This window comes from Scyliorhinus torazame, chromosome 7 (assembly GCF_047496885.1).
Source record: "Scyliorhinus torazame isolate Kashiwa2021f chromosome 7, sScyTor2.1, whole genome shotgun sequence".
Lineage (NCBI taxonomy): Eukaryota > Metazoa > Chordata > Chondrichthyes > Carcharhiniformes > Scyliorhinidae > Scyliorhinus > Scyliorhinus torazame.
The window spans coordinates 26,734,662-26,749,278 of record NC_092713.1 but is presented as its reverse complement, the minus strand read 5'-3'; the positions used below and the strand labels follow the sequence as shown (position 1 = coordinate 26,749,278).

Below are 14,617 nucleotides of genomic sequence, written 5' to 3'. Positions count from 1 at the left end.
TATCCACTTTGGCAGGAAGAATAGAAAACAGTATACTATTTAAATGGAGAGAGATTGCAGACCTCTTGAGGTACAGAGGGATCTGGATGTTCTGGGACATAGAACATAGAAAATACAGCACAGAACAGGCCCTTCGGCCCACGATGTTGTGCTGAAATTTTGTCTTAGATTGAGAACAAATTAATCTACACCCCATCATTCTACCGTAATCCATGTACCTATCCAGTAGCTGCTTGAAGGTCCCTAATGTTTCCGACTCAACTACTTCCACAGGTAGTGCATTCCATGCCCCCACTACTCTCTGGGTAAAGAACCTACCTCTGACATCCCCCCCTATATCTTCCACCATTCACCTTAAATTTATGTCCCCTTGTAATGGTTTGTTCCACCCGGGGAAAAAGTCTCTGACTGTCTACTCTATCTATTCCCCTGATCATCTTCTAAACCTCTATCAAGTCTCCCCTCATCCTTCTCCGTTCTAATGACAAAAGGCCTAACATCCTCAACCTTTCCTCGTAAGACCTACTCTCCATTCCAGGCAACATCCTGGTAAATCTCCTTTGCATCTTCTCCAAAGCTTCCACAGCCTTCCTAACATGAGGCGACCAGAACTGCACACAGTACTCCAAATGTGTCCTTACCAAGGTTTTGTACAGCTGCATCATCACCTCACGGCTCTTAAATTCAATCCCTCTGCTAATGAATGCGAGCACACCATGGAGCTTCTTCACAGCTCTATCCACTTGAGTGGCAACTTTCAAAGATCTATGAACATAGACCCCAAGATCTCTCTGCTCCTCCACATTGCCAAGAACTCTACCGTTAACCCTGTATTCCGCATTCATATTTGTCTTTCCAAAATGGACAACCTCACACTTTTCAGGGTTAAACTCCATCTGCCACTTCTCAGCCCAGCTCTGCAACCTATCTATGTCTCTTTGCAGCCGACAACAGCCCTCATCACTATCCACAACTCCACCAATCTTCATAGCATCTGCAAATTTACTGACCCACCCTTCAACTCCCTCATTCAAGTCAATAATGAAAATCACAAACAGCAGAGGACCCAGAACTGATCCCTGCGGTACACCACTGGTAACTGGGCTCCAGGTTGAATATTTGCCATCCACCACCACTCTCTGACTACTATTGGTTAGCCAGTTTGTTATCCAACTGGCCAAATTTCCCACTATCCCATGCCTCCTTACTTTCTGCATAAGCCTACCATGGGGAACCTTATCAAATGCCTTACTAAAATCCATGTACACTACATCCACTGCTTTACTTTCATCCACGCGCTTGGTCACCTCATCAAAGAATTCAATAAGACTTGTGAGGCAAGACCTACCCCTCACAAATCTGTGCTGACTATCCCTAATCAAGCAGTGTCTTTCCAGATGCTCAGAAATCCTATCCCTCAGTACCCTTTCCATTACTTTGCCTACCACCGAAGTAAGACTAACTAGCCTGTAATTCCCAGGGTTATCCCTATTCCCTTTTTTGAACAGGGGCACGACATTCGCTACTCTCCAATCCCCTGGTACCACCCCTGTTGACAGTGAGGACGAAAAGATCATTGCCAATAGCTCTGCAATTTCATCCCTTGCTTCCCATAGAATCCTTGGATATATCCCATCAGGCCCGGGGGACTTGTCTATCCTCAAGTTTTTCAAAATGCCCAACACATCTTCCTTCCTAACAAGTATCTCCTCGAGCTTGCCAGTCTGTTTCACACTGTCCTCTCAAACAATATGGCCCCTCTCATTAGTAAATACTGAAGAAAAGTACTCGTTCAAGACCTCTCCTATCTCTTCAGACTCGATACACAATCTCCCGCTACTGTCCTTGATCGGACCTACCCTTGCTCTAGTCATTCTCATATTTCTCTCATATGTGTAAAAGGCCTTGGGGTTTTCCTTGATCCTACCCGCCAAAGATTTTTCATGCCCTCTCTTAGCTCTCCTAATCCCTTTCTTCAGTTCCCTACTGGCTATCTTGTATCCCTCCAGTGCCCTGTCTGAACCTTGTTTCCTCAGCCTTACATAAGTCTCCTTCTTCCATTTAACAAGACATTCAACCTCTCTTGTCAACCATGGTTCCCTCACTCGACCATCTTTTCCCTGCCAGACAGGGACATACATATCAAGAACACGTAGTATCTGTTCCTTGAACAAGTTCCACATTTCAATTGTGTGCTTCCCTGACAGCCTATGTTCCCAACTTGTGCACTTCAGTTCTTGTCTGACAGCATCGTATTTACCCTTCCCCCAATTGTAAACCTTGCCCTGTTGCTCGCACCTAACCTTCTCCATTACTAAAGTGAAAGTAACAGAATTGTGTTCACTATCTCCAAAATGCTCCCCCACTGACAAATCTATCACTTGCCCTGGTTCATTACCAAGTACCAAATCCAATATGGCCTCCCCTATGGTCGGACAATCGACATACTGTGTTAGAAAAGCTTCCTGGACACACTGCACAAACACCACCCCATCCAAACTTTTTGATCTAGTTTCTATTCAATATTTGAGAAGTTGAAGTCACCCATGACTATTACCCTGTGACTTCTGCGCCTTTCCAAAATCTGTTTCCCAATCTGTTCCTCCACATCTCTGCTGCTTTGGGGAGCCTATAGAAAACTCCCAACAAGGTGACTGCTCCTTTCCTATTTCTGACTTCAACCCATACTACCTCAGTAGGCAGATCCTCCTCAAACTGCCTTTCTGCAGCTGTTATACTATCTCTAATTAACAATGCCACCCCCCCCCCCCCACCTCTTTTACCACCCTCCCTAATCTTATTGAAACATCTATAACCAGAGACCTCCAACAACCATTTCTGCCCCTCTTCTATCCAAGTTTCCGTGATGGCCACCACATCGTAGTCCCAAGTACCGATCCATGCCTTAAGTTCACCCACCTTATTCCTGATGCTCCTTGTGTTGAAGTATACACACTTCAACCCATCTCCGTGCCTGCAAGTACTCTCCTTTGTCAGTGTTCCCTTCCCCACTGCCTCACTACACGCTTTGGCGTCCTGAACATCGGCTACCTTAGTTGCTGGACGACAAATCCGGTTCCCATTCCCCTGAATAAGGAAAAGTTAATATGCAGGTACAGCCTGTGATTAGGAAGGCAAATTGAATGTTGTTGTTTATTGCAAGGGGAATGGAATAGAAAACTAGGGATGTTCTGTTGCAGTTGTATGGGGCATTGGTGAAACCACATCCGGAGTGCTGTGTACAATTTTAATCTTCTTATTTAAGAAAGGGTATAAATGCATTCAAAGATTTCAGAGAAGGTTCACTTGACTGGTATCTGGGATTGAGGGGTTATCATGGAAGAAAGATTGGACAGACTGGGTCTGTGTCCATTGGAGTTTAGAAAAAGGAGAGGGGATCGTATTGAAACATACAAGATCCTGAGGGGATTTAACAGGGTGGACGCTGAAAGGATGTCTTCCCTTGCAGGAGAGACTAGAACTAAAGGATACAGTTCAAGAATAAGGGGCCTTCTGTTTAAGACAGATTAGAAGAAATGTTTTCTCAGATGGTTGAGTCGTTGGAACTCTGTTCCCCACAGAGCAGTGGAGGCAGGATCATCGAATATTTTAAAGACGGAAATAGATAACCTCAGATTCTTGACTAAAAAGGGAGTCAATCGGGGCGGCAGAATATGGGGTTGAGGCCACAATCCGATCAGCCATCATGTTGAATGGTGGAGCAGGCTCAAGGGACTGGATGGCCTACTCTTGCTCCTAATTCGATGTATTCGTATTCCACAAATGACCTAATCGGGTGTTTAAATCATGAGGTCACTTATCCAAATGTGTTTTTGTTTTAAAAAGAAAAACATTTTTGCTTCTGACCTTGGGCCCAGTAAAAAAAATTGTATAGAGGTGCAGTTGAAGTTGATCAAAGTTGGTGGGTCCCAGTGCCCAGGAAGAACACGTTGCCCTAGTGCACTGCTGGAATCCAAAACCTAACTCGCCGCAATAATATTCAGAAATAAAGCGGCTTTCACAGAATTTGCAAAATGCTGAAAGAATATTCTTTTGTACTTCTCATTTCTCACTATATTGTGTCTTTTTACATCAGGGCCACCCTCCATTAGTGAAGGCACTTGCTGACCTTTATGGACATGTATGCGGACGTTCCATCAATCCAAATAAAGAGATTGTGGTAACAATTGGGGGGTACGGTTCCCTTTCCAACTCTATACAAGGACTGGTTGACGAGGGAGATGAGGTAAAGTAACAAAGTTATTTCTCTGCGCATGCAAGCGGGTATGTGTTAATCAATTTACAAAAGTTCCATGTGCTGTGGTTCTTGCAGTTGTTCCATGGGTTTGTCCAATGAGTGAACGTGAACCATGATCAGGGCAGTTCCACTTTTAGTTTGTGCTTTGTTCTGGAATGGAGGTGGGAAGATCCATCTGGATTCTGTTGTCTCTGTTAAGTTAAAACATAATCGCAGAATTGCTTGGTGCAGAAGGAGGTCATTCATCTCACAGTGTCTGCACTAGCTGTCCAAATGAGCGCTATGACTTGGCAGTAGAATGCCGCTAATTCCTGGTACCTCCCGCACATTGTTTCTATTCAAGTAATCATCAGGTGCCCTCCTTAAGTGCCTTGTTTGAACTGGCCTCCATCACGCTTCCAGGCAGCGCATTCCAGACCCAAACCACTCGCTGTGTGAAACAGTTTTTTCTCGCATTACATTTGCTTCTTTTGTAAATCACTTTCAATCTGTGTCCTTTCATTCTCAATCCTTTTACAATGGGGAACAGTTTCTGCCTGTCTACCCTGTCCAGCCCCTCTCATGACTTTGAACATCTCTATAGAATCTCTTCTTAGCTGCCTTCTCTCCCAGGAGAACAGTCCCAACCTCTGAAAACTATCCTCCCCCCTTTCCCAGCAGTAGGGCAGCGCCTCGGTGGGTGCACTGAGAGGCGCCAGCAACTGGTGAGCCACTGGCTATGCTGGGCCATGCACATCCCGCTGCTGGACTGGCGGGGAGGGGGAGTGCCCTTACGGCCGGTGGCGCTCGGCACATTTACGGGTCAAGGGGGCAGTCAGTGGAGGGTGCAGCCAGATGGCTGCCTTGCAGACCATGGCAATGGTGGCTTTGTGCGGCCACCCTGGTCCGGGACATACACCCCAAACCCTCAGCCCATCTCCTGCGTCACCCCCCATGACTCGCCCTGGCGAATTGCCCCCCCTCCCCACAGCCACGGCACAACTGGCAGCTCACAGTTGCGCCTTTGGAAACTTGGCTGACCCCCTCTTTTGCCCTCAGCAGCTACGGTACCCGGTTCCACACTGGCATCAGTTCTGCCTGGTAGAGGCGAAGCATCGCAGGAGGCCGGAGACTATCGGGTCAGGCCCATTAATGATATGCTAACAGCTGTACAATTTGCATGCCCATGCCGACGCAGGGTGTGGGACGCATTTACACTGCCTCAAACGCTGGAACGTGACGTTCCGTTGAGAGCCAGGCACGGACCTCTATTTTAGGCTGATGCACAATTCTCCGCTCAATCGTGATTCATGATTCCAGCGTCGCTGGACAGGGTAACCCGCCCATTAGCTTTCCACCATAGCTGAAGTTCTCAGACCCCTCACGCCAGCAAGATCTTCTGGTCCCGCTGATATGAAGAATGGAGATTTTAACTTCTTGCTTGCCCCGCTGAACAAAAAACTTTGCTTTGCGGTCTATGTTGCTACAAACAAGAAGTCAAAAAGCTAAGCAAAGCTACATTAAGTTGTTCCCTACAACTGAGAAATTACAGTCATAATCACGTTGTCTAGTATCTCACTACGCTCCTGCCCTTCTTACAAATCCTTTATTTTGAATCGGGGGACAGTCTTGCAACTTCAACTTCTTGATTTGCTCGTGTGTAATCTGGTTCATATAAAAAGAATTTTCAAAGTAACCTAGTCACAACAGTAGAGAAGCTGTATAAAAAGTTAACAGCCAAAGCAAGTGCTTTGCCACTGGCACACACCACTGAAGTGAAAGGGAGCAGATTCACCTTTCTGAGTAAGAAATGTCTTTTGAAACTTGCATGTTTGTTACTCGCTAAAAAGGATTTTCTTTGGGTGTGGGTTTTTACTGTGTGTAGATTGGCTGCTGTGTTGGTCTACATTACAAGTGGCATGTCAGTCATAATTCTTTGCCGGGGGTGTGCATTTACGTTGTCCGAAATACAAATCTGTACTGTTTTTTTAAAAAATAAACCTGGATGTTTAATTCCTATTTTAATTTCAGGTGATAATCATAGAGCCATTCTTTGACTGTTATGAGCCAATGGTTAAAATGGCTGGAGGCATCCCAGTCTTCATCGCATTAAGGCCTGTGAGTATTTGATCCAATGAAACACTATTTTCTATTAAGGTTTGGCAGTGATGTTGAATTTGCATGGACAGAAATAATTGTTTTAAACTCATGATTTGTATGGTAATCAATTCTATTGTCTCCAACTCTGTACATTCATTCAAGGGAGTGGGATTCACTGGCTAGGGCAGCGTTTATTGTCTACCAATTATCTTTGAGAAGGTGGTGGTGAGCTGTCTTCTTGAATTGCTGTAGTCCATGGGCAGCATGGTGGTTAGCACTACTGCCTCACAGTGCCAGGGACCCGGGTTCGATTCCAACCTTGGGTGAATGTCTATGTGGAGTTTTCACGTTGTCTTTGTGGGTTTCCTCCGGGTGCTCCAGTTTCCTCCCACAGCCCACAGATGTGCAGGTTAGGTGGATTAGTCATGTCAAATTGCCCCTCAGTGTCCAACGGTTACAGGAATAGAGCGTGGAATGGGGCTGGGCAGGGTGCTCTTTCGTTGGTGTGGGCTTGATGGGCTGAATGGCCTCCTCCTGCACAGTAGGGATCCTATGATCAATTATGTGGTGTAGGTACACCCACAGTGCTGTTATGGAGGGAGTTCCAGGATTTTGATCCAGTGACAATGAAGGAATGGCGATGAGTCAGGATGATGAGTGACTTGGAGGGGAACTTCCAGGTGATGCAGTTCCCATGTATATGCTGCTCTTGTCCTTCTACATGGTCATGGATTTGTAAGGTGCTGTCCAAGGATTCTTGATGAGTTCCTACAGTACATCTTGTAGGTGGTACACACTGCTGCTACTGCACATTGCTAGTGGAGGGAGTGAATATATGTTAAGGGTGTGGCAGTCAAGCGGGGCTACTTTGTTCTGGATCATAGAACATAGAACATTACAGCGCAGTACAGGCCCTTCGGCCCTCAATGTTGCGCCGACCTGTGAAACCACTCTAAAGCCCATCTACACTATTCCCTTATTGTCCATATGTCTATCCAATGACCATTTGAATGTCCTTAGTGTTGGCGAGTTCACTACTGTTGCAGGCAGGGCATTCCACGCCCTTACTACTCTCTGAGTAAAGAACCTACCTCTGACATCTGTCTTATATCTATCTCCCCTCAATTTAAAGGTATGTCCCCTTGTGCTAGACATCACCATCCGAGGAAAAAGGCTCTCACTGTCCACCCTATCCAATCCTCTGATCATCTTGTATGCCTCAATTAAGTCACCTCTTAACCTTCTTCTCTCTAACGAAAACAGCATCAAGTCCCTCAACCTTTCCTCATAAGATCTTCCCTCCATACCAGGCAACATTCTGGTAAATCTCCTCTGCACCCTTTCCAATGCTTCCACATCCTTCCTATAATGCGGCGACCAGAATTGCACGCAATACTCCAAATGCGGCCGCACCAGAGTTTTGTACAGCTGCAACATGACCTCATGGCTCCGAAACTCAATCCCTCTACCAATAAAAGCTAACACACCGTACGCCTTCTTAACAACCCTCTCAACCTGGGTGGCAACTTTCAGGGATCTATGTACATGGACACCGAGATCTCTCTGCTCATCCACGCTGCCAAGAATCTTACCATTAGCCCAGTACTCAGTCTTCCTGTTATTCCTTCCAAAATGAATCACCTCACACTTTTCTGCATTAAACTCCATTTGCCACCTCTCAGCCCAGCGCTGCAGCTTATCTATGTCTCTCTGTAACTTGTAACATCCTTCCGCACTGTCCACAATTCCACCGACTTTAGTGTCATCTGCAAATTTACTCACCCATCCTTCTACGCCCTCCTCCAGGTCATTTACAAAAATGACAAACAGCAGTGGCCCCAAAACAGATCCTTGTGGTACACCACTAGTAACTGGACTCCAGTGTGAACATTTCCCATCAACCACCACCGTTTGTCTTCTTCCAGCTAGCCAATTTCTGATCCAAACTGCTAAATCACCCTGAATCCCATGCCTCCGTATTTTCTGCAGTAGCCTACCATTGGGAACCTTATCAAACGTTTACTGAAATCCATATACACCATATCAACTGCTTTACCCTCATCCACTTGTTTGGTTACCTTCTCAAAGAACTCTATAAGGTTTATGAGGCACGACCTACCCTTCACAAAACCGTGTTGACTATCTCTAATCAAATTATTCCTTTCCAGATGATTATACATCCTATCTCTTATAACCCTTTCCAAGATTTGTCCCACAACAGAAGTAAGGCTCACTGGTCTATAGTTACCGCGGTTATCTCTACTCCCCTTCTTGAACAAGGGGACAACATTTGCTATCCTCCAGTCTTCTGGCACTATTCCTGTAGACAAAGATGACTTAAAGATCAAGGCCAAAGGCTCAGCAATCTCCTCCCTAGCTTCCCAGAGAATCCTAGGATAAATCCCATCCGGCCCAGGTGACTTATCTATTTTCACACTTTCCAGAATTGCGAACACCTCCTCCTTTATGAACCTCAAGCCCTTCTAGTCTAGTAGCCTGAATCTCAGTATTCTCCTCGACGACATTGTCTTTTTCCTGTGTGAATACTGACGAAAAATATTCATTTAGCACCTCTCCTATCTCCTCGGACTCCAAGCACAACTTCCCACTACTGTCCTTGACTGGCCCTACTCTTACCCTAGTCATTCTTTTATTCCTGACATATCTATAGAAAGCTTTAGAGTTATCCTTGATCCTACCTGCCAAAGATTTCTCATGTCCCCTCCTGGCTCTTCTTAGCTCTCTCTTTAGGTCCTTCCTAGCTAACTTGTAACTCTCGAGCGCCCTAACTGAACCTTCATGTCTCATCTTTACATAAGTCTCCTTCTTCCTCTTGACAAGTGTTTTGACTGCTTTAGTAAACCACGGTTCCCTCACTCGACCACTTCCTCCCTGCCTGACAGGTACATACTTATCAAGGACACGCAGTAGCTGTTCCTTGAACAAGCTCCACATTTCCATTGTGCCCATCCCCTGCAGTTTTCCTCTCCACCCGATGTATCCTAAGTCTTGCCTCATCACATCATAATTGCCTTTCCCCCAGATATAACCCTTGCCCTGCTGTATATACCTATCCCTTTCCATCACTAAAGTAAACATAATCGAATTGTGGTCACTATCACCAAAGTGCTCACTTACCTCCAAATCTAACACCTGTCCTGGTTCATTACCCAGTACCAAATCCAATATGGCCTCGCCTCTCGTTGGCCTATCTACATACTGTGTCAGGAAACCCTCCTGGACACATTGGACAAAAACGGACCCATCTAATGTACTCTAACTATAGCGTTTCCAGTCAATATTTGGAAAGTTAAAATCCCCCATAACAACTACCCTGTTGCTTTCGCTCCTATCCAGACTCATCTTTGCAATCCTCTCCTCTACATCTCTGGAACTTTTCGGAGGCCTATAGAAAACCCCTAACAGGGTGACCGCTCCTTTCCTGTTTCTAACCTCAGCCCATACTACCTCAGTAGACGAGTCCTCATCAAACGTCCTTTCTGCCACCGTAATACTGTCTTTGACTAACAATGCCACCCCTCCCCCTCTTTTACCACCTTCCCTGAGCTTACTGAAATATCTAAATCCCGGCACCTGCAACAACCATTCCTGTCCCTGCTCTATCCATGTCTCCGAAATGGCCACAACATCGAAGTCCCAGGTACCAACCCATGCCGCAAGTTCAGCCAACTTATTCCGGATACTCCTGGCATTAAAAAAGACACACTTTAAACCACCTTCCTGCCTGTCGGTACACTCCTGCAACTTTGAAACCCAACTCATGACCTCACTACTCTCAACCTCCTGTATATTGGAGCTACAACTCAGGTTCCCAAGCCCCTGCTGAACTAGTTTAAACCCTCCCGAAGAGCATTAGCAAATTTCCCCCCCAGAATACTGGTACCCCTCTGGTCCAGGTGTAGACCATCCCGTTTGTAGAGGCCCCACCGACCCCAGAATGAGCCCAATTATCCAGAAATCTGAAACCCTCCCTCCTGCACCATCCCTGTAGCCACATGTTCAACTCCTCTCTCTCCCTATTCCTCGTCTCGCTATCATGTGGCACGGGTAACAACCCAGAGATAATAACTCTGTTTGTCCTAGATCCAAGTTTCCACCCTAGCTCCCTGAATTCCTGCCTTACATCCCCATCCCTTTTCCTACCTATGTCGTTGGTACCTATGTGGACCACGACTTGGGACTACTCCCCCTCCCCCTTAAGGATCCCGAAAACACGATGCGAAAAATCACGCACCCTGGCACCTGGGAGGCAACACACCAACCGTGAGTCTCTCTCAGAATCCACAGAATCTCCTATCTATCCCCCTAACTATGGAGTCTCCAATGACTAATGCTCTACTCCTCTCCCCCCTTCACTTCTGAGCAACAGGGACAGACTCTGTGCTGGAGACGTGTACCCCATGGCTTAAACCTGATAAGTCCCCCCCCCCCCCCCCAACAGTATCCAAAGTGGTATACTTGTAACTAAGGGGAACGGCCACAGGGGATCCCTGTACTGACTGCTTCCTCCCAGCTCCTCACACCGTCGCCCATCTATCTTTATTCTTCGGAGTAACTACATCCCTGAAGTTTCTATCTATGACCAACTCTGCCTCCCGAATGATCCGAAGTTCATCCAACTCCAGCTCCAGTTCCCTAACGCGGTTTCTGAGGAGCTGGAGATGGGTGCACTTCCCACAGATGAAATCAGCAGGGGCACTGACGGCGTCCCTCACCTCAATCATCCTGCAGGAGGAACATTGCACTACCTTCCCTGTCATCCCCTCTAGATTTAAAAAAAAGAAAAAGAAAGAAAGAGCTTACCTGTTATTCACTCCCCTTCTCAGCAAGCACTCACTCAGCAAACTCTGCGCCCCGCACGATAACACCTGAGGGAAAATAAAAGAAAAACTACTTACCAGTCACCAGCCAATCCCTTACCTGCAGGCTGTGACGTCATGGTTCAACTTTCCACTTCTACCTGCCCTCGAGCCTTCCTCTTGATCCTTACAGCGGTTGGATTTTTTTGGTTAGAGGAGGGGGTAGGGAGGGAAACACTGAAGAAGTGTTTCGGGTTTAAGTGTCACTTGACAACAGCTCCTCCACAAACCGCCTCCAAGTTAGGGTGAGCACACGGACGTATGCAAATTTCCCCTGCAACGACCAATTAGCAGCTCCGCTCTACTGCCCTCTGCTGGATGCTTGTCTTCACTTGAACAGCTCGGGTCCCTTGTTCAGGGATGCCTCCAAGTTAGGGTGAGCACACGGACGTATGCAAATGTCCCCTGCAATGGCCAATCAGCAGCTCCGCTCTACTGCCCTCTGCTGGATGCTTGTTTTCAATTGAACAGCTAGGGTCCCTTGTTCAGGTATGCCTCCAAGTTAGGGTGAGCACCCGGACGTATGCAAATTTCCCCTGCAACAGCCAATCAGCAGCTCCACTCTACTGCCCTCTGCTGGATGCTTGTCTTCACTTGAACAGCTAGGGTCCCTTGTTCAGGTATGCCTCCAAGTTAGGGTGAGCACACGGACGTATGCAAATTTCCCCTGCAATGGCCAATCAGCAGCTCCGCCCTACTGCCCTCTGCTGCTTCTGCAGAATTATCGGAGCTGCGCTTATCCAGGCAAGTGGAGAGTATTCCATCTTACTCCTAATCTGTGCCTTGTAGATGGTGAGTCTTTGGGGAGTCAGGAGGTGAGCAGGATTTCTAGCCTCTGACCTGCTCTTGTAGCCACAGTATTTATATGGCTAGTCCAGTTCAGTTTCTGGTCAATGGTAACCCCCAGGATGTTGATAGTGGGCGTTTCAGTGATGGTAATGGCATTGAAAGTCATGGGGAGATTCCCATTTAGCGATGATCATTTCCTGGCACTTGTATGGTGCAATGTTATTTGCCACTTGTCTGCCCAATCTACAACCAATTGTAATGGTAAAGCATATTCATCTTTGTTCTAAGTGAGGTGCTGTAACCTCATTAGAAAGAAACTGAATGCCTGTTATCCTTTCCACTGAAGGTAGTGTTACAACCTCTAAAAAGCAATTTATAAAAAAATATATTTATTTCATAGAGACATGAAATGGTTACAGAAGGAGGCCATTCGGTCCATGTATCTGTGCCAGCTCGCTGCAAGAACAACTCCACTCGCCCCACGCCCCCACTGTTGCCCTGATTCTAACCATTTGTTGCATTAAAAAATTGGACAATAAATGCTGGCCTTACCAACGACACCTATATTCTAAGGAACTGATTTGGCATCAATTGGAGTTCTGGGAACTACCCTTTAAGGAGGATGCAGATAAACAACATAAAAATTATTTTCCTCATGTTGCCATTGCTTCTTCTGCCAATCCTCAAACAGGTTCTCGAGCATTCTATCAACACGACCAATCTCCCCTTATCTATTCTGTTGAAACCCCTCATTTTGAACACCTCGAACATTTCTCCTCTCAACATTTCTTCTCCGAGGAGAAAAACTCCAGCTTCTCCAATGGTTCACATGAGGAAGTACCTCATCCCTGCAACCATTCTCATAAATCTTTTCTGTACCCTCTCTTTTAGCACTCCTAATGGATGTCTGGGCTCTCATGATGAGGATTGCCTGAGAACCCAGAAATCCATTAGCCTGTTGAAACATCAGAGCCCCATGGAAACATTACTTGGCTGAGAACTTTGTCTCTGATCTATGCGATCAATTTCACAATGTTTATTTACACAAAATTAAGAGGTTTCAAGTACTTGCAATTTCTTCTATTGATACTTTAAATGGTCTAAATGATTGACACTTTTATTGTAGCAAAATGCATTTTTAAAAGCTTTTTTTTTAATGCATCCTGCTGTCACTACAGCATTCTTTGGTTTTATACAATTTATAGCGGATACATGGGCATTGAAGTACCATAGCATGGTTCATGACAACTGAGGTGCCGTGAGCCATGACACTTTGAAAAGCTGGCCTGACTCCATGCAGAGGACGAGAATATCCCTGCAATAGAGCCAACCAGGTCAGGAGTGCAAGATGTGGGCAAATGATCCAAACCAGCCCTCCTCCTTAAAAGGCACTGGTAAATATATTGAAACCATGGAAATGGGGTTGGGAATCCCAGAATTGGATCCTGGTCGCATTTTTTACTGTGAAAATCGAGCCCCATATAACTTCCTACGTGCCATGTTTATCTGCTGTCAGTAGCACCATACCTGGGGAAAATAAGTCACCTGAGAAGATCTTTGTGCATGCTGAGTACCACTTATCTGGGGGAAGATAAAAGGCACCAACTGCAACAATGATTCTGTGTTGACTGGGCATAGTCACTTCTGCCCAATTCTGTAAGGTTTAGAGTAACACTCTGCTCATCAGCATGCTTTAATTTGCCAATCCAAAAGAAACTAACCAAAGTGCTTCAGTCAGAGATAAGTGCCTGAGTTGCAGTAGGGTTCTTTCACCTTTATTAAGGCAAACAATTTTCCAGAAATGTTCAGACAAATGGTGCAATTGACTTGTTACACATTTTTCTCTTGGATTGAAGCAGGCAATTGAAAATATGCAGAAATACTACCACAAAACCTGTAGTGTGTTCTAGAGTTTAGCCCATTGTGCATTTTTAGCTATCCTATGGTGAAATATATCCCTCAATGGAGAAGATACAGCAGACCTGAGGATTGTCATGGTCTCATTGAATGACATAAGAAATAGGAGCTGGCGTAAGCCTGACGGCCCCTCCAAGCCTGCTTTGCTGTTCAATCCTTTCCCCACATTCTGTATTTCCCAGAGAGATCAAAACCGACTAGGACTAAGTGCCCCACTCCTGCTTCTATGTTTTAAAATATTTCTCAGACACAGCTGTAAATTCACTCCGTGTTCTTGTTCGCTCCAGGGTCTTGAGCAAGAAAGTCGAGGAAAAGTCGACAACATAAAATGTTGGTCAGCCAGTATCAGCAGGAGAAAAGAGAGGCCAATATTCTTGGGGTGTATAGCTTTCATCAGAACTGAAGAGCTTGGTAGAAAGGGCAAGGCAGGTTTCAAGGCTAGTAGCATTGCATGTGGGTATAGGAATGAGGATTTCAGCAAACCTGGCAATGAAAAACAGGTGGAGCAGCAAGATCCATCAAATCTTAGTCCTTCTATACCAGACGAGACAATCCTGAGCAATGGCTATTGCTGATACTGGTGACAGTCACGAGAACATTTTTAAAACATTTGTTCATGGGATGTGGGCGTCGCTGGCTGGGTCAGCATTTATTGCCCACCCCTGAGGGCATTTAACAGTCAACCACATTGCTG

General features: G+C 45.9%; 1 protein-coding gene across 1 annotated transcript in view; it reads left to right on the top strand.

Annotated features, from left to right (window-relative positions):
• The window catches only part of LOC140426100 (kynurenine--oxoglutarate transaminase 3-like), a 102,398-nt gene that overhangs the window by 26,425 nt on the left and 61,356 nt on the right, over positions 1-14,617 (top strand). The window contains exons 5-6 of the mRNA XM_072510455.1: positions 4,097-4,246; positions 6,269-6,355. Coding sequence (XP_072366556.1) covers positions 4,097-4,246; positions 6,269-6,355 — 237 coding nt within the window. The remainder of the gene's footprint in view (positions 1-4,096; positions 4,247-6,268; positions 6,356-14,617) is intronic.